This window comes from Ovis canadensis, chromosome X (assembly GCF_042477335.2).
Source record: "Ovis canadensis isolate MfBH-ARS-UI-01 breed Bighorn chromosome X, ARS-UI_OviCan_v2, whole genome shotgun sequence".
Lineage (NCBI taxonomy): Eukaryota > Metazoa > Chordata > Mammalia > Artiodactyla > Bovidae > Ovis > Ovis canadensis.
In genome coordinates, this window is record NC_091727.1 from 66,034,451 (window position 1) to 66,052,292 (window position 17,842).

General features: G+C 44.9%; 1 protein-coding gene across 8 annotated transcripts in view; it reads left to right on the plus strand.

Annotated features, from left to right (window-relative positions):
- LOC138931074 (NHS-like protein 2) overlaps positions 1-17,529 on the plus strand; it is a 76,972-nt gene extending 59,443 nt beyond the window's left edge. For 4 of the 8 annotated variants that reach the window (XM_070291808.1, XM_070291807.1, XM_070291809.1 and 1 more), the window contains 4 exons: positions 1,688-1,819; positions 3,181-5,508; positions 7,241-7,373; positions 8,238-17,529. In XM_070291808.1, the coding sequence (XP_070147909.1) occupies positions 1,688-1,819; positions 3,181-5,508; positions 7,241-7,373; positions 8,238-8,562 (2,918 nt within the window). In that variant the 3' untranslated portion in view covers positions 8,563-17,529. The remainder of the gene's footprint in view (positions 1-1,687; positions 1,820-3,180; positions 5,509-7,240; positions 7,374-8,237) is intronic. The other 4 variants (XM_070291812.1, XM_070291813.1, XM_070291814.1 and 1 more) reach the window with 1 other exon arrangement.
- Positions 17,530-17,842: the final 313 nt, after the last annotated feature.

Genomic DNA, 17,842 nt, shown 5'->3' on the forward strand with positions numbered 1-17,842 from the left:
CTACTGGCTCACCCCGCACTGTCAAGGTCGTGGATCTCACCAGGGAATGGAGGCATGCTCTTTCTTCACTTTCTACTGGCCCTGCCATGCTAACTGAGACCATTTGATGGCAAAGGAAACTCTCTTACCAGAAAACTCTAAAACTTTATGAATTTGTGTGCTTTTTGGAGCATTGTGGAAACTTAGAGTGTATGAGTTATGTTTGGTTTGGGGAAAGAAAACTTGTGCCAGAAGCTGGGTTTTGAGCACATAGATAGGAGTTTCAGGGGACGTGTGGGGTTCAGGGTGTTGGTGGTAAATAGTAAGATCAGACACAGAGCACAGACCAAGGGCCTTGCAGCACTTTGAGTGGTCACTCCATCTCCTGGTGGGGGTGGGCCGCCTCCTATTGTGTAAGATCAAAGAGGAACCCGGTACTACCTTGAGATGGGAAAAATACTGTACACAGCTCAGCTGGCTTTTTCTCTGGGGACATGTGGAACCCTCTACCATGCCCATTATTAATTCATTCACCACACTTCACCAGCTATAAGTGGAAGAGGAGGAAGGTCAACCATTTCAGGAGATAGGGCCAACAACTTGATGAGATCAAGACCTCCTAACCCAAGGGGACCGGAGGCACCCTGTGAGCCAGCATTGGCCTGTGGTATGCTGGAAAAAGTTGATGAAGATGGTAAGGACAGCTCTGGCCACAGGTGGTGATACTCCCTGGATATGAGGTCATCTGATGCCACTGGTGACATCTCAGGAAATCAGAGGCAGGAAACAGCTCAGAGCCTCAGGAGATATACTCAGAAGTGTGAGGGCCGAGAGGAAAAGCTCACAAAGTGATGGTGGGCACTTTGTTTTTGAACTTCTACCTTGCCCTCAATGGGGCTGGCCCTGTGTTTTGTCCACAGAGCCACTTACTGGGGAGGGGGGTACCTATGTTTCCATGGGACTGAGAGGGGAGGGTTTGGTTAGCCAGCCGCTGAAAGAGAGACAGTGGTGGGAAGCAGCAAACTTCACTCCACTGCCCTCACCCTGTCCCTGCCCTAGCAACTCCATAGAAGCAAAGACTGAGCCGGTGCTTTGAGAAAAGTAGATCTCAGTCACCACGCAGGGTGAACTTTGATCAAACATGATCAGGGGGCTGGAGGGCAGGTTATCTGACTGCTTCCTGGATGCCGGGATGGGGCAATTTCTTGGAGATACTCACTGGCCCAAGTTAAAGCATTCTCTGAGAAAAGATTGCAATCAAACAACAGCTAGTCTCAACCTGTCTCTCCACTTCAGGGGTTCTCACCCCAGGTTGTACATCTGAACAATCACCTGGGGAGTCTGAGAAAATGCTTCTACCTGGGCCATATTCCCAGAGTGTTAAGTGTTCTGAGATGGGGTCCAGTTGTTAGAGTTTGAAAAGCCACCCAGTTTATTTCAATATAAAACCAGGATTGAAAACCACAGCTCTCCGCCACCTAAGACTCACAGGTGACCCCAGGGTGGACCTCTGAAATTCAGCATGCATGCTTTGGAGCTGCGGGTGCCCAGGGCCTATATGGGAGGGATGGGGAAGAAGGGTCACCTGCCTGAATGCTATTCATTCTCATCGCTACTGCCATCATCCCTTCTGTCTACCTCAGGCCAGTTTCTACCATACTGTGAACAGAAACCAGGATGCACCCAAGTGTCTTTATTTTGGCTACAGGGCAGCAGTTTGATAAACATGCAAGTTTGCGACACTCGTTGTTTAACACAGAGACAGCCGTGAACCCCAAGTCCACCCTGAGGCGGAGGAGGACCATTATTGGATTCTCTAACTATTCCCAGCGAGACCAAGGTGACCCCACCATAGCTGATCCCCCAAACCTTTTCCCTTGCTCACTCTTACCATTTCTGCAACCCAAGTGTTATTGCTGTGACAGAGAACAGGAGTGATTGGGGGAGAGGGGGACTTTGGACATCTTGAAAAAGGCAATATATTAATAGTAATTAAGGATAACCAAAAGCCTTTTGTAAAGGGCAGCAACTGAAAATGGACAGGAGATCTCTAGGCTAATAAATTTGTTATGTTATTGTTTCCCATTATAAGTAGAATATAGCTCTATATGTCAACTTTAGGCGGATAAAGAAGGAAATCATCACTAAAAGTAGCATCTTCACAAAATCATTACTGCCATTAAATGAATGCCATCCAAAGAGCACAGACCAGAGAAATGTGAATACGAATTCTGGCCTCTCCACTTCCTAACTGTGAGGCCTTAGCCAAGTTCCCTAACCTCTTTAAGCCTCGGCTTCTTCATCTGTGAATGGGGATGATGGTTCCAACCCATGGAGTGGTCGTGAGGATTAGAGTTATTGTATGTAATTTTCCTACCATGTGCCCAGTACATAGTATGTGTTCAGCAAACAGTAGCAGTTATTATAAATTATCATAAGAGTAGTCATCTTCATCGTCATCCTCATAACAGTAATAATTGTTATGTATATGAGAAAACCTTTGGGGGTTTTCAACATCTGAATGGTTTCCTCACATTGTAAGTTATCCTCACTTTCTCCTGTTGCCAATCTAAAAAGCCAAGAATGCAACCAAACAACTTTTCAGCTGTGGCGTACTCCCACTGTGCTGCTGGAACTGAAGGTCACACTGCTGTCCTTTATCAGTTTGAAAGCCTCTGCTCTCATCTCTGGGGAGGTGAATGCTGAGGGCTGTGGTGGCTTCCTGAGCCTGGGGTGAAAACCTGGGGGAAAAAAACCATGGCTGTCCCACATGCTACTTCAGCTCTGAAAGGCATATTCAAAGCTGGAAAGTCAGAGATGTACGTATGTCCCCTCAGTCTTGAACCTCCCTCCTATGGCTGATTCATGTTGATGTGTAGCAAAAATCAAACTAATGTTGTAAAGCAATCATCCTTCAATTAAATATATATATATATATATATATATATATATTAAAAAGCTGGAAAGTCTTTGGCAGCCCTCTGGACAATTCAAGGGCACCCTGTGACTCACTGTGTGGTGATGGGTAAGGACTCAACTTCCCCAGCATCCTCAACTATGGAAAGGAAGAACCAAGGAATTCTGACCAAGCTATTGGCAAATGCTTCTTGACGAAAAATCGGTGATTCCGTCTCTTTGGTGACAGCTGCTGCTGTGGGATCCCTAACCACTCCACTAACATTCTGTGTTTGCCTCCTCCAGGTCACAGCAACAGCCCAGCAGGCAGTGTGGCCCGCTCTACCACCTCAGACATCAGGCCCAGCCATTCAGTTCCAGAAAGTGTTCACGGAAGAGTTGCACTCGGTCAGGAAGCTCGGTTCCCAAATCTCACCTCACCAGTACTAAGAAATCCTTCTAGTCATCCGGAAGAACCTCTCCAGGCATGGGGTGCCACAAAACCCCCTGGAATGGAGAGCATGGGGATGGTGTACAGCATTCCTGGTTCTTGCAATGGACCAACAGAATCGACATTCTCTGCTTCCTGGAAGGGGGATGCTTTTACCTATGTGACTCCAAGTGCCACTGCTCAGAGCAGTCAAGTCAATGAAAATGGAAAAAATCCTTCCTCTGGGAATTCTTGGGTCTCTCTGCACACACTGCCACCTCTTGTTCCTAAGGAGGCTGCTACCCTCTTTGTCACTCGTGATAGCCCAGCAGGGTGCAGTGGGCCTGCTGGCTACTCTCAGCATCCTACTCAACGAAGCCAAGTATCAGAACGACCCTCCAAGATTGGCCTTCTGACCGGTGGTACCTCAAGGCTGGAGACAGGCCCAGGTGGGGCCAGCAGGTTCCGGGAGCGGTCACTGTCTGTACCCACAGATACAGGTACCATGGATGTGGACTATGAGGAGCAGCAGAAAGCCAGTGAAGCCTGTGCCCTACCTTATGCCAGTACGAGTTCTGAGGGCAGTAACAGTGCTGACAACATTGCCTCCCTCAGTGCCCAACAGGAGGCCCATCACAGAAGGCAGAGGTCCAAGAGCATCTCACTCAAAAAGGCCAAGAAGAAGCCTTCCCCTCCGACTCGCAGTGTCTCACTGGTCAAAGATGAACCAGTCCTCTTGCCAGAAGGTGGGTCAGTACTACCCAAGGACCAGAGGCCCAGGAGCCTTTGTCTCTCCTTGGAACACCAAGGACATCACTCATCCCACCCAGATACTCAGGGTCACCCAGCTGTGCCAACCTTCAAAGACCCAGAAGGTACACAATTTGCCCATCACTGGTATCTTACTGACTGGAAGTCTGGTGACACCTACCAATCCTTGTCCAGCTCCAGCACTGCCACTGGCACCACAGTCATTGAGTGCACCCAAGTTCAGGGCAGCTCAGAGTCTCTTGCCTCCCCTTCCACTTCCAGAGCCACGACACCTTCTCAACTTTCCATCGAGGTGGAGGCCAGGGAGGTATCCTCTCCAGGAAGGCCTGCTGGGCTGATGTCACCCTCCAGTGGATACTCCAGCCAGTCAGAGACACCAACACCCACTGTCTCCATGTCATTGACCCTGGGCCACTTGCCCCCTCCAAGCAGCAGTGTCCGGGTGCGTCCAGTGGTACCTGAGAGGAAGTCATCACTACCCCCAACATCACCAATGGAGAAAATGTCCAAGTCACGGCTATCGTTTGACCTACCATTGACCTCTTCAACCAACCTGGATCTGTCTGGGATGAGTATCTCAATCCGAAGCAGAAACAAGGTGAGCCAGCATCATTCAGATACAAATTTGGGGGCCAAGCTGGCCCAGAAAACTAGCCCCAACCAGCCAATCATGCCCATGGTTACTCAGTCTGACTTACGTTCTGTTCGCCTGAGGTCAGTCAGCAAGTCTGAGCTGGAAGATGACATTGAGAGCCCTGACTATGCTGAGGAGTCAGGAGCTGAAGTCTTCACCTTGCCAGAGAGAAAGATGAAACCTCCCATAGCTGAGAAGCCCCCTCTGGCCCGAAGGCCTCCAAGCTTAGTCCACAAGCCACCATCTGTCCCCGAGGAGTACCCACTAACTTCGCCTACCTTGGCTATGACTCCTAAGAGCTCAATTCAGCACATAAGGCCACTCCCTCAAGATATCTACACAGTAGTGCGGAAATCAAAGTCCTCCAGCTTCCCTGAGAGCAGAAGCCCAGGGGAGTCCACAGCACCCTCATCTCTTGTTTTCATGCCTTTTTCCAGTTCCTCTGGTGCTTTCTTCTCAGGAACACAGCAACCTCCCCAGGGAAGTATGGAGGATGAGGGCCCTAAGGGGAGAGCCCTGCCTGAAAGAATTAGCCTCCAGAGCCAAGAAGAAGCTGAGAAAAAGAAAGGCAAGATTCCACCTCCTGTACCAAAAAAGCCCAGCGTGCTGTACCTGCCTCTCACTTCACCCATGGCTCAAGCGGAGGCCTATGTGACTGAACCAAGACTGCCCCTCAGCCCCATTATCACCCTGGAGGAAGATGCCAAGTGTCTCCCAACTGATGACCACCTGCCATCTGCTGGTACAAGGATGACCTCAATGCCACAGTCCAACAGTGAAAGGGAAGCAAGTCCTCCAGGTTAGTAAAATGTCTGTGGGCTTTTCCTTTCAATCCCAGAAGAGACAAGAGTGAGGATGGGGTGCCAGAGGCAGAAGCAAATGCCCCCAGATAATGAGCCTGATCCCAGGGCAACCAAATCAAGAGTGGACACTGCTTGAGGTTTGAGTTACTCTAAATTGGTCTCACTGCCCTTGGGGTCAGGATTGATCCGGGGGTTGGGGGGATCTCCACAGCGATCAGTGGAGTATGGGACAGTATGAAACAGTCTACGCTGGAACCCCCAGTGGTGAGCTAATGAAATCAAACTAGGTCTCAGCACCCTAAGACCTTAGGAACCCATCTTCCTCCTCAGGCAGGCATCTCCTGCCCTAGGAACCGCCTCTCCATCTCACTTGACAGCACTTTTCACCAGCTTCCACTAAATTTAGTTTCATGCATGGGACTAAAGTACCCTCCCAGTCTGAGTTCAAGTGCCATGGCAGACTGGCGGGCTTCAAGCAGTGTAATATATTACCACCAGCAGCTTCTCAGTGTTTTCTAGAGGAAAAGGGGCTCACTTTCTTGGATGGTTTGAGCCTATCTCCGCCTGGAACCATAAGACCAAGCTAGATGATATTTCATATCCTTTCAGGTTGTTTTTTTTTTCTTGTCTCTTTGCTTTAACTGTGGTAAAATACATATAATGTAAAATTTACCATCTTAACCATTTTGAGGGCTTCCAGGTGGCACTAATGGTAAAGAACCTGCCTGCCAATGCAGGAGACATAAGAGATATGCGTTCAATGACTGGGTCAGTAAGATCCCCTGGAGGTGGAAATGGCAAGCCACTCCCAGTATTCTTGCCTGGAGAATTCCATGGACAGAGGAGCCTGGTGTGCTCTAGTCCATAGGGTTGCAAACAGTCGGACATGACTGAAGCAACTTAGCATGCATGCAACCATTTTTAAGTGCACAGTTCAGTAGGTGTTAAGCACATGTATAGTGTTGTGCAACCATCACCACCATCCATCTCCAGAACTCTCTACATTTTGCAAAATTGAAGTCAGTACCCACAACAATAACTCCCCATCATCCTCTCCCCCCAACCCCTGGCAGCCACTCTTCTACTTTCTGTCTCTATGAATTTGACTCCTATAGGGACCACATATATGTGGAATTATATAGTATTTGTCTTTTGATGACTGGCTATTTCATTTAACATAATGTCCTCCAGGCTCATCTGTGTTTCTCATCCTTTCTGAAACCCTTAACACAAACATCAAAATCTTATGGCCTTCCTTAAGCTGATTTGGATTTTCAACATAAGTTAAATCATTGTAACTAAAACAAGCAAACAAGTCAAACCACAGGTAATTTTAGAATCTGCTTCCTCAAACTTCACAGGCTCCCTCTGAGATTCAGATAGGTCCCACTTCCACCCACTGGTTGAGTCATTGCTTTAGATTGTTCTCAGTGCCTTGAGTTTTAAAAATGATACATTTAAAACAAGAGAATGCTCAGGCAACCTAAGCATTGTTGTAATGGAAAAGGCATGAGAAAACAGGGAGCCAGGCTGGTCTTCATCATTCCCTCCACATTGTGCAGGCCAAATCACTAACCTTGGGAACATCTTGTTTTCTGCAGAATGGAGACAAGTTTTTGCCCTGTTTCCCTCCCAGAGTTGCTCTGAACATCAGATGAAATACATCTGAGAATGTGCTTTGTCCTAATGATTGTGGTCAAAGTAATTCTTTCTGGTTTTTATGCCTAGGGAGTTCAATGGAACCAAGCACCGAAGAAAAAAGTGTAATCAGTGATAAAACAGCCGAGTGGATTGCAGAAGATGATGATGATGTGTTTGTGGCTTCACGTACAACTGAAGATTTATTTACTGTGATCCACAGGTCTGGACCAATTTCTTTAATTCCCATTATAATTGCCTTCCCTCCTTATACCAGAAGAAAAACTGCTACCTCTAAGCATTAGATTGGAAACTGGAGACTAAGTTCAGATGTCCATGTATGTGAACACAGTCCAGGGCCTCACATCTCTGATTCACTGACATCTTCGGGTGAAGTGGAGGAGGGGCAGGCAGGGAAGGGAGGACCAGGTGCGGAATGAGAGGCCCCTCGTCTCTTAGCAACCACATGGCCTATTGTGGCTCCATCTGCTCTCTCACAGCTCTGCCTACAGTCAGAGACATTTAACCCTTCATAGAATTCCTGTACCAAAAAAAAAAAAAAATCAAAAAGTGAAGTGGGACACCAGGCTGAGCATCAGAGCAGAAACTTAGCCAAAGGATGACCACACGGGGACCCAGTTATAGACAAAGAATGACCACAGGGGGACCCAGTTATTGGACTGGGGCACAAAGCAGGAATTCAACGGTGAGGAAACTGGAAAGAGCCCAGTTATTGGAGTTGGAGCACAAATTCAGAACAGGATCAGCTCCCAGGCTGTCTTGATTCAGTCACTGAGCTACTAGCCTTGACTCCTGAAATTCTTCCTTGGTCCCAGAACCTGGGCAGGACTGAGCCTGCAGGCACAGGCCCAGTGACTCCAGATGTGGGGACTGAAAGGAGTATAGGGACAGGAGACCAGACGAGGAACTCTGAGGACTTAGCAGAGAGAAAGCTGGTAGGTATAACTGCTCGCCAAGCTGTTGCATGGAAGTTCCCAGGTCATGTCACTGACACTCGTGACACTATATGAAGCATTAGGAAATGTTTGCACATGAATTCACTGAAAGCACACTTTCTCTTATTCAGGTCCAAAAGAAAGCTGCTTGGCTGGAAGGAACCTGGTGAGACCTTTGCTGGCAGCAGCAGACCAAGCTCCCACTCACCAGTAAGGAACCCACCTGAGTCTCCAGTCAGTGAGTTGGCTGCCTCTGCAGGGTCAAGCGGCAGTGCCAACCTAGATGCTGGCAGAAATGATGATTTCAAGGCCTTGCTACAGAAGAAGGGAAGCAAGGCAACTCCAAGGTCCCGCCCCTCAGCAGCCGAACTGCTGAAGACCACTAACCCACTGGCTCGGCGAATTATTGCACAATTTTCAAAAGACTACAAAACCCCTGATAACCCCAGTACCTAAGCCCTGGGTTCAGCAAACAAGGTTTAGTTACTAAACTTGAGTAGAGAAGGGGGAAGAGGAAAAGAAGGTTTTGAAAAAGAACATAACAAAAAAGCCTGCATTTCTTTGACATTAACTTACACTCTGGACAGCAGGAGAGAGGCCACATCTAGAACTAAATTTATCAGGCACTTTAATCATCTTCAGACATTTTACATTTTCATACTTAAAATCTTGCCATTACTGAGTACCGATTTTCTCCGTATTTCCCCCAGTGGTATGCACTTAGAAGAAATTCTCAGATGCAAGGGCACATGTGCCATCTTTTCAATCAATCACCAGGCTGCTCCATCCCTGGCTTCTGTCACTGAGGGGCACAGTGAGAGAGCAGTTTGAGGGCTGCCAATCCCAGGGGATATAGGGTGCCAATGGTGATTATTCGCTTTCTCATCAAGGCCCTGATGACCTTGTATGGAGAAACAGAAGGACTCTAATGCCTCTTCAACCACAGTTAACTCTCTCCCATGAGAGGTTTGCAGGTGTGCACTTATTTTGGCATGGGGTTGATTGGATGGCTTTTGTAGTGCAAAATATGAATGTGACTCTGTCCTGAACTTCATGCCTTTTTCAGTTTGATTGTCTACACGGAGATCAGGGTGATGAGTTTCAGTAAACATATAGACCTCCCCCTCCTCACTCCTCTGCTAAAAAAGGTCAGAACTGGCTTGCTTTGGATGAACCAATCTCAGTCAACAAACAAGGCAGCCATTTGTTCACTCACATCTACCCAAGGTAACTCACACATGTGCTTTGAGATCCTTCAAGTGTCTGCCACCAACGATAGCTAGTGTCTGTGCCCAGCTCACGCTGCATTCGAAGAACTCTGGTTTTATTTGCATATAGCATTCATTACAGGAAGTCATTAGCTGAAGGAAGAGCATCCTCAGAGGCTCAAGGAGGAGAGAAATTAAGTGTAACTTGCCCACCACCATTCAGTTCAGATTGTGGTTGGTTTTATTTTGTTTGAAGGAGATCTTCCTCTGTTCCCAAGCGAGAACATACACACTAAAAGGATAGAGCGAAAATCTGACAGGCAGCCTTGCAAGTTACTGTGGTCCATAACCCCCCCAAAAGGGCTACTTTTTGCCATTTAGGTTCTGCTGGTTGACCAGTTTTCAATTAACCATGCTAGGGGAGAAAGTAAGAACTTTGTTAAATGGGATGCTGACAGAGCACCAGAACAATCATTGTGACGCCTTCCCCCCACCCTCTGCCAAAGCTTATAGACACTAACTATTCTTGTCAGTTCAGTTTTCTAAGCAAAGCAAGAGCCATGATTCATTTGATTTTCATATGTCTGGTTTCTGAGAGGTTGAGGGGAAAAACAGACAGCTTTGAACAAAGAAAACTAGCTGACCAATAATGGAAAATTAATTGTCCACCATTCCCAAGAAGGAAAAAAGAAAGTCAAATGAAATTCTCAAAGAGGGTATCCTGACCTCTTCCTCCTTCACCCCCAACCCAACAGATTCATTGGTCAACCTCTTGGAGGATGTGGAAACGTCCCCCCAGAGACAAGCAGATCTTGATTTTGATAGGTCTCAATAAGAAGCAAACCCTTTAGCCCAGCTGCCCACACAGCAGACAGAGCAGCTGGAAGACCACACTAAGCGCTGATGGGACTTGGGCCTCTCGCACAGGGGCCCTAGGCCTGGGCCCTTGGTTGGTTCAGTTTTGAACCCTAGACTTCTGAGTACAGACCAGGCCCATCCACTCCCTTGCCATCAGCACCTCCCCCTGATTTAGACAGAAGCTACTTCAAATAATAGACAGTTACCAAAAGCTCAGTTGCTTTTGAAAGCATTCCAACTAGTTGGTGCAAAGGCCCTGACTAGATTTCAGAGGTTTTGCCTAAAGTAAAAGAAGATTCATTCCTAGCCTTAATTTATATACAAATACCACACTTGTCTGCCCTCAACACAGAATTTCAAAGGACAGAAACATTTTCCTCTGTGGGGAAATGGAGTGTTCATTCTTTTGCCTAACAAAAGTGAAAGACTGCCGGGGCCCTCTACTCTTGAACCATTATGAGCTATAAAACAGAGTATGAGACTCACGTTGTATAAGACTTGTTACTTCTGCTGACCTTTTGGAAGCTTCTTGTTTGCAACTTTTGTCTCTCGCCTCATTTTGCCGCCTCTGGTGGTTTTCCCCAAAGATTCTAAAGCGGAATACCCAGACATCTTGACATTTTTTCCTCTGCAATATTCTGCATGCCTGCAATTTTTAGAAAGTCTTATACATCTTCACTATGGCCCTCCAATACCCAGTGTTGTTCCCATTAGCAGAAAAGGATTCGGGGCAGAGATGGAGTGGTCAGAGGTAACACTGAGGACTGGTAATAATCATTTAATATTGCAACAGGTGGACTTAGTCCTAAACAAACAACCAAACTATAGAATTTCTATCAATCTTTGATGAACATCATACCAGACAGCTCTCTTAGTCCTAGCACTCAACATTTTGCTTCCCCTTGTTTATCGTAACGCCAACTCTGTCTCCCACCTAGGCACAAGCCGCAGTGTTTGCTGCCTTCTGCACCTACTCTGCCAAGATGAGAAGAGAGGCAGAAAGCCCCTTCCAGTCAGACTTTCAGAAAACGCACTGTTGCCACTATTACTAGTGTGAATAAAAATAATAATTTTTGAAGGTGGAATACAGAAGGGATTCAGATGAAATGAAGTTAGCCCCAGGAAATCAACTTCCAATTCAAGTTGTTTCTGTCCCTTTGTTTCCTCTGATTCCAACTAATAGCAGCAGGGTTCTCCGCTGGACTGACTTCTGTCTAGTCAGGAATAGAGGGAGTCATCCCCAGGGGGGAAGGTTAATCGATAGCTAAGAGCACTTTGCCCTTGGTGAGTATTCATTATGTGTTTGTGGTTCAAAGGTTGAGGGTGGAGAGCAAGTCATTTTCAGCACAACAGGAATCTTTGCTGCTGTCTCTTGTCCTTTGCCTGCCTCAGTCTGTCACCTGGGCCTTCCACCTGGCGCCAACATGTCCCTCAGTACGTATTCCTGTGAACTTTTTTTTTTTTTTAAAAAAAAAAGAGGCAAGATCATAGGAAGCAAAAAAGCTCATGCTAGCTTACTGACCACAAATCAACCAGTTGATCTGGAAACATTACCTTGAATGTACAAAGACAGAGGAGAGTCTGCAAGGCTCTTATAACAAGATTGTCACCAAAGACCCATTTTAATTCTCCAGTGACACAGGTCAGATTGTGATCCCACAAGACCCATCAGTTTGAGCAGATCTGTCCATGCACCTGCCCTCTTCCTCATCAACAAACTGTTCCCTAAAAGGACAAGTTCATAGTCAGTGCTCTGTTCCTCCAGTGCAGCCTTCGATTATCACCAAGTATGTAACACAATGGCCAGCCTTCATTTTAATATGATTTGCCAGGGCCAGGGCTAGAGTGGGGTGAGTGAGGCACCTGGGGTGCAGAATTTAAGGAGGCACCCACTCTCAGGGCCATGTAAGTGCCTTACCCTAATCCCGGCCTTGCAATTTGCACTCTGTAAAGTAATATCAATTTAACTTCTTCCTATGGACATGTACGGTTCTTCTGATTTGAAGGGGGACGGTAACTCCCTATCTGTTGTTGCACCAAATGTTTCATTGCCATCAATTTTTCCATGGTTCTAAACCTTTGTATGCCTATACATCAAAGACTCTTCAATATTATCAGAAAACGTGGCTGATTTCTAAGTAACCTGCTCCAAGTGGCAAGTTAGCACTCATTTCAGTAGGAATCCTGACAGAGACAGCCCTTCAGCAAAATAATGAATGAGTTGGAGGTCTGTCATTGGCATCCTCTGTCTCCTCTTTCTGCTCCATTCCCCGCAGACCTTGCTTCTTGGTACCTACTCTCCTGAATGCCTCCTCATTTGTCCTCCTCCTTGCTAAGGAAAGCATACTCTCAGGAAAGGAAGAAATTCCTTTACTTTGAGATTATAAGGCTTATTGAAACCTCTTTGGAGGGCCACTTGCATTTTAACAGGGAAAAAGCCTTAAGCCAAAGGAATGATGTTCTACTTGTAGAATTTTAGGCATCTGTCAGTTACAGAAGTATATTTTTCACCATGGAAAGGTCAAATTCACTGATAACTCATTCCTAAATATAGAAAATACCTTAATCTCCTGGAACTATCTAAGTAAATTGCTGATGGTCAATTAAATTCTCCTGATTCTCAGTGCTGTTCAGTATGGTTTCTACCAAGGGAGTCTCAGAAATGGCTACTCAAGACACTTAGAAGGCCTAGGTAATTCCTGTTGTACCTTAACATTTTTACACAAATGCAATTAGTACTACTTATCATTTGAGTAAAAAACACAAGGATTTGAAGAGTTTGTGAAAATGTGTCTTGTTTATGAAAGGTGAAACTGTCCAGTAAGTGCCAGATCAGTGTCAGCCATCTGGTATCAGTGGTGATTATTAAACTTCTTCAAGGTGCAACTTTACTGCCCGCAGCCTCGGCCCCAACCCTTACCTTTTCTTTGTGCTACCACTTCCTCTTGGTGTGAGAATGAGACCAGATCTATTCCAGAGTACGGTCCCTCCAAAGCCTTTGTGTGTTTTTCAGCTATAAGTGACTAAACTATTATGGATTTAAAATGATGAGAGTGAGAAAAAGATGCAAAGAGCTAACTTTGTAAAAGGGTGGCAAAAATGATAAGGATTTTAACAAGGATACGAAATAAATTTTTTAATAATCTGAAACATTTTGTAGAGGAATACAGTAGGAAATGGTCATAGGCACACATTTGAGGCACTTTTAATAAGTTAAGCAAAAAAATTTGCATAAGTAATGAGTTATGTGAAATAGGTATCTACTTCTGTTCAGTAAAGCCCAAAATCTAGGCCAGTGGTTCTCAAAGCATGGTCCCAGGACCGGCAGCAGCAGTATCCGAATAGTGTGTGTGTGTGTGTGTGTGTGTGTGTGTGTGTGTGTGTGCGCTAGTGCTGTTACTTCTTCAAGCTCCTGAGTCACTATAGCCATGACTCGAAATGATTCTAGCCTTTCCTATCTTTTCTGCTGTCATTGTATTATGTGATCAATCTCCAGCCATGTGACTTATGTTATCATGTTCATCAGATAATATGTTTACTTGGTGTTAAGTAATTATCATATTGAATCAACTACTTGCTCAACCTGCAGAAACTTTTGATTTGACTTAGCCAGCACATCTGGCCTGTTTTTGGTTTAAAAACAATTTTTTAATCCACAAATAGGAAAAAGAAAAGGTGTTACATTTGTTTGATACTGCCAACCCTTAAATGTCTATCTTCCCTGTGGTGGCTATTCTCTAGGGAGGTTCTTATAGAAGTAGATTTAATTTTTAAGATTTTGCATATTTGTGGAATTTGATATCAACAAATCTGCAAAAAAATCTGAACTGCAGCAACTAGTTAACTACTTTTTCTTTATTCCTTATGTGGTGTTGAGCTCTTTTTAATGTCCAATTTTACAAAATGTTCTGCATGCAAACGCAGCATTGTGCTCATTGTACAAGTCACCAGACACTCATCTCCTCCTCCATATGTATGATGGTGAAGAAATAGCAACATGTATGTTCTTACCTCTCCTAATCAATTGTAAATTACAAATCTTTTCATTAATTTTTAAATGAGATATATTTACTCTGGCTAGTAGTTAAAATTTAATTCTTTTTATTATATTTCATTGCTACTTTTTTCTACTGACTCCAGAGCTTACTTTGGGGATTATTTCTTATTTTTAGATTGTTGTATTGATCTTATTTCTATATTTATCTGTAGTCATGGAATGTTAGTGCTGAAAGGGACCAACCTCTCCTCTTACAGATGAGGAAACTGAGGCCCAGAAAGTTAAATAACTTACACAAGGTCATGCAGTGGCAGGGCCCAGCCTCAATCCCAGTTCTCCTGCCTCTGGGCCCAGTGTTTTTTCATCCAAATCACTGCATTTATGGAAGACCCACAGCTGGCTTCTACTATTATGACACATGAATTTCCTAGGTATGTCAGTGAATAATACATATGCTTTAAGGAAAATGTTCATGAATCCAAAGACAAATCTGATTTTCAGTATGGAAACATTCATTTCCCTCCAAATTAAATATATATGCCCTACTCTTTACAGTGGATGTTTTCTCTAAGAGTTATTTGAAAAACTGAATTTTTGTAGGTCAAATTCCATGTTTTAAGAGAGAAGCTTCTTACAGAAGGGCATCTTCTGGTGACTTCTTTTGAAAAATGAAAAATGCTCTTGTCCATATCCCTCACACCTCTATTTTCTTTTTCAGTGTGAACTTTTGTAACTGGTATTTATTTAAAGTATGGCAAAGCAATATAGACTTTCCTAGAATCTACTTTATTCTTCCCTTATTAAACTTTACAAGATAGTTTCAGACTGTTAGATGCTCATGAGATACTTACTTGTGTTCTAGAAACTTCTTGATATTTTATCAATCCCTGGGCTCAAACTCTATCTCAATTTTATCAAACAATAACTGAATTTTCTCATCAGTACTGAGCTCTGCATGCTGTTTGTTTTCCAGAACATGCTTTGCCTAATGTTCCTTATTATGACTCTCTCTTTAGCTATTCTCAGGCTTCCTTCCAAAGCTCATGTGTACCTCACTAGTGTGGTTTAGTGGAGTTGCAGGCAGTACTCATCAGATGGAGTGGTGTTTTCAGTTATCCCACTGTTCCAGTCCTTCTCCTGAACCTGCTCTGGTTTCCCTTTTCAGGAATACTCAGAGTTTGGTGGGATTTTCCTCTTCATCTAGACCAAGGTTTGACAAACTGTTACTATAAAGGTCCAGATAGTAACTCTTTCAGGCTTTGTGGGCAAGGAACAGATGGTCTCTGTAGTATAGTCTTCTTCTTTGTTAGTGTTTGTTTGCTTGCTTTACAACACTTTAAAAATGTAAATACTATTCTTAGCTCTTGGGCGGTACAAAGCTGCAGACTGAAATTGTCATAGTTTCCTGACCCCTGGGTCGGGCATTTCTGTGACCCACGTGATGACTGGGTTGTGTGCTGGGTGATGTGCACACTGCCCTTCCATGTACCACGGTGTCAGACTCAGCTGCACAGAGGTGGCTGGAAAGGCGTTGCACATGCCAACCAGTACTCTCTGACAGATGCCCTTCCTAGACTCTCTCAGTCTGTCTCTGTCTCTGCCCCTCTCCCTCTCTGACTACCTCAGTGTAGAACCCTCATTCTTTTCTCCAGATCTCCTGTACTGGTTATCTAATGTGCCTCTGCTTCCTCGAGTGTGGGTTAAGCTGGCAGGAAAGAATGGTTTTCTGAGTTTTCTTATTTCATTCATTCCAAACTGTGATCAGGGACCCCTGGCCCTGGTCATCAGTCCCACTCTGCCCAGTACTTCCATCACATGTTCAGGGCCATCTCTGGAAAGGCTGGTGGCCCAGGCCATGAGATTCCAGTTCCGTCTACAGTTTCCTAGGAAAATCACCAGCTCTCTTGGTTCCAATGGCTGGTTTTAAAATCTGAAATGTCCATGTGCCCATTTTAATGTGATTTGGACTTGTTCTAGACTCAGCCCCAGCAATGAAACCAATGAGGTATGGAAGGTGTTCTATGTCCACAGTTTTCCCCTGCCTAAACCGCCTGCATCCCTGACCCCCAGCCCCAGGAATAGGCTCCTTGGGATGCCCCACGCAGCACCACAGCCAGCAGGCATTCAGCACACTGCCACCTCCTGTTTTCTGAGCCTCTAGAAGGATTCCTTAAAGCTCCTCCACATCTCTCTTCATCTCACTCCTGTCTCTACCTCTCATGCTGCTTGGGAGTGTAAAGCTCAGTTTCACATTTTCACATTTGCTCATATAAATATTGGAGGATACCAGTGAATATCAAGTTATGTGCCTGTGTGTGAGAACAACATGGTTTCTCCACCTAGACTGTGAAGGTCCCATTTGCTAGTGTATCTTACACGCACACACACACACTATCCAGTTCTCTCATCAGTTCTCTGGTCCAGTTCCAGGTCTGATGGGGCTGGTCAAGGAGTAGGGGATAGTAGGGGCTCCGGAGATATTTCCCTTTTTTTGTCTTTTGAAACCTTCTTTCCGCTGGCTTATGCTCACTTCTCCCAGGAAGCCATTTGAAGATACTCCTCTGGGGCAGTTTTGGACAGCCAACATACAGAGAGCTAGGACTTTAATCCCATATGAATTCTGTCACTTAGACATATTTCTCAGGCTGCAAGATTTTTTAAATCTAAGAACTTTGTTTCTGGGGACCTTTAGTTTGCTTTCTGTCATTTGAGCCCAGGGATTTACCCACTTACTGAAATCCACATTTTTAAAGATCAGAGACACTAGTAATTTTAGGATTTCCCTATTTAAAAACATTCATGAAACAATTCCTTTCTGCATTTTGATTAGGATTTCCAGCCTTGAGGGAACCAGGCTTGTACCCTGGACTCTAAAGCAGCAAAAGTAGCACACTTGCCAAAAACAAAATGATGAAAGAGGATTGGCTAGTCGTACTCTGCAGTCAGGAGGACTTTTGTTAAGTTAGTGCTTACCATTCAGTGCTTACTGAGTGGGTGTGATGCGCTCTAGAAAAATTAGGGAGATAGGAACTTGCAGACCAATATCCTAAACTGAAAGACAGTGATGAGGCAATTCCCCCAGTGATGAGACTGTATCCCTGGATTGAAATTTCAAGAAGCAACATAAACTAGGAGAAGAGTGTCATCCCAGTCTTTTTGGAATTACAACACAGAATGGAAGGGGGCCCTCTGTGGGGTGATATTACAAAGGGTCTTGTTTGTCTTTCTTTCTTTTTATTTTTTCCTTAAAAAAAAAAAAAAAGCATTCCTTACTGGCTTGCTACCAGCGATTGAACTGTATTCTTTATATAGCTAGAGCTGTTTGTGTCTTCTTAAAATAAATTTTTTCTGTTAAAATCATTTTCTGTTTCATCCTCTCGTTCTCATTATAGCAATGATTCGTTTATCCAGATACTAAGCCTAGTTTGTGAGTACCTTTTCCCAACAACACAAGTATGGGGCCCACAAACATGAGCTTTGATTCTCACAGACCCCCGAGAGCCCAAAACAGATATGCAGGACAGTGTCTTACAGAAACATAACCCATCCATCTGTGAATCTACGTTATATGGGCAGGGAATCCATGCTTAAGGACTTTGTCTCAGGGATTCTCATTCAACTACTCCTGGAAGCAACAAGGGGTCTCAGACAAACACAGCTCTGCTGAAGTGGG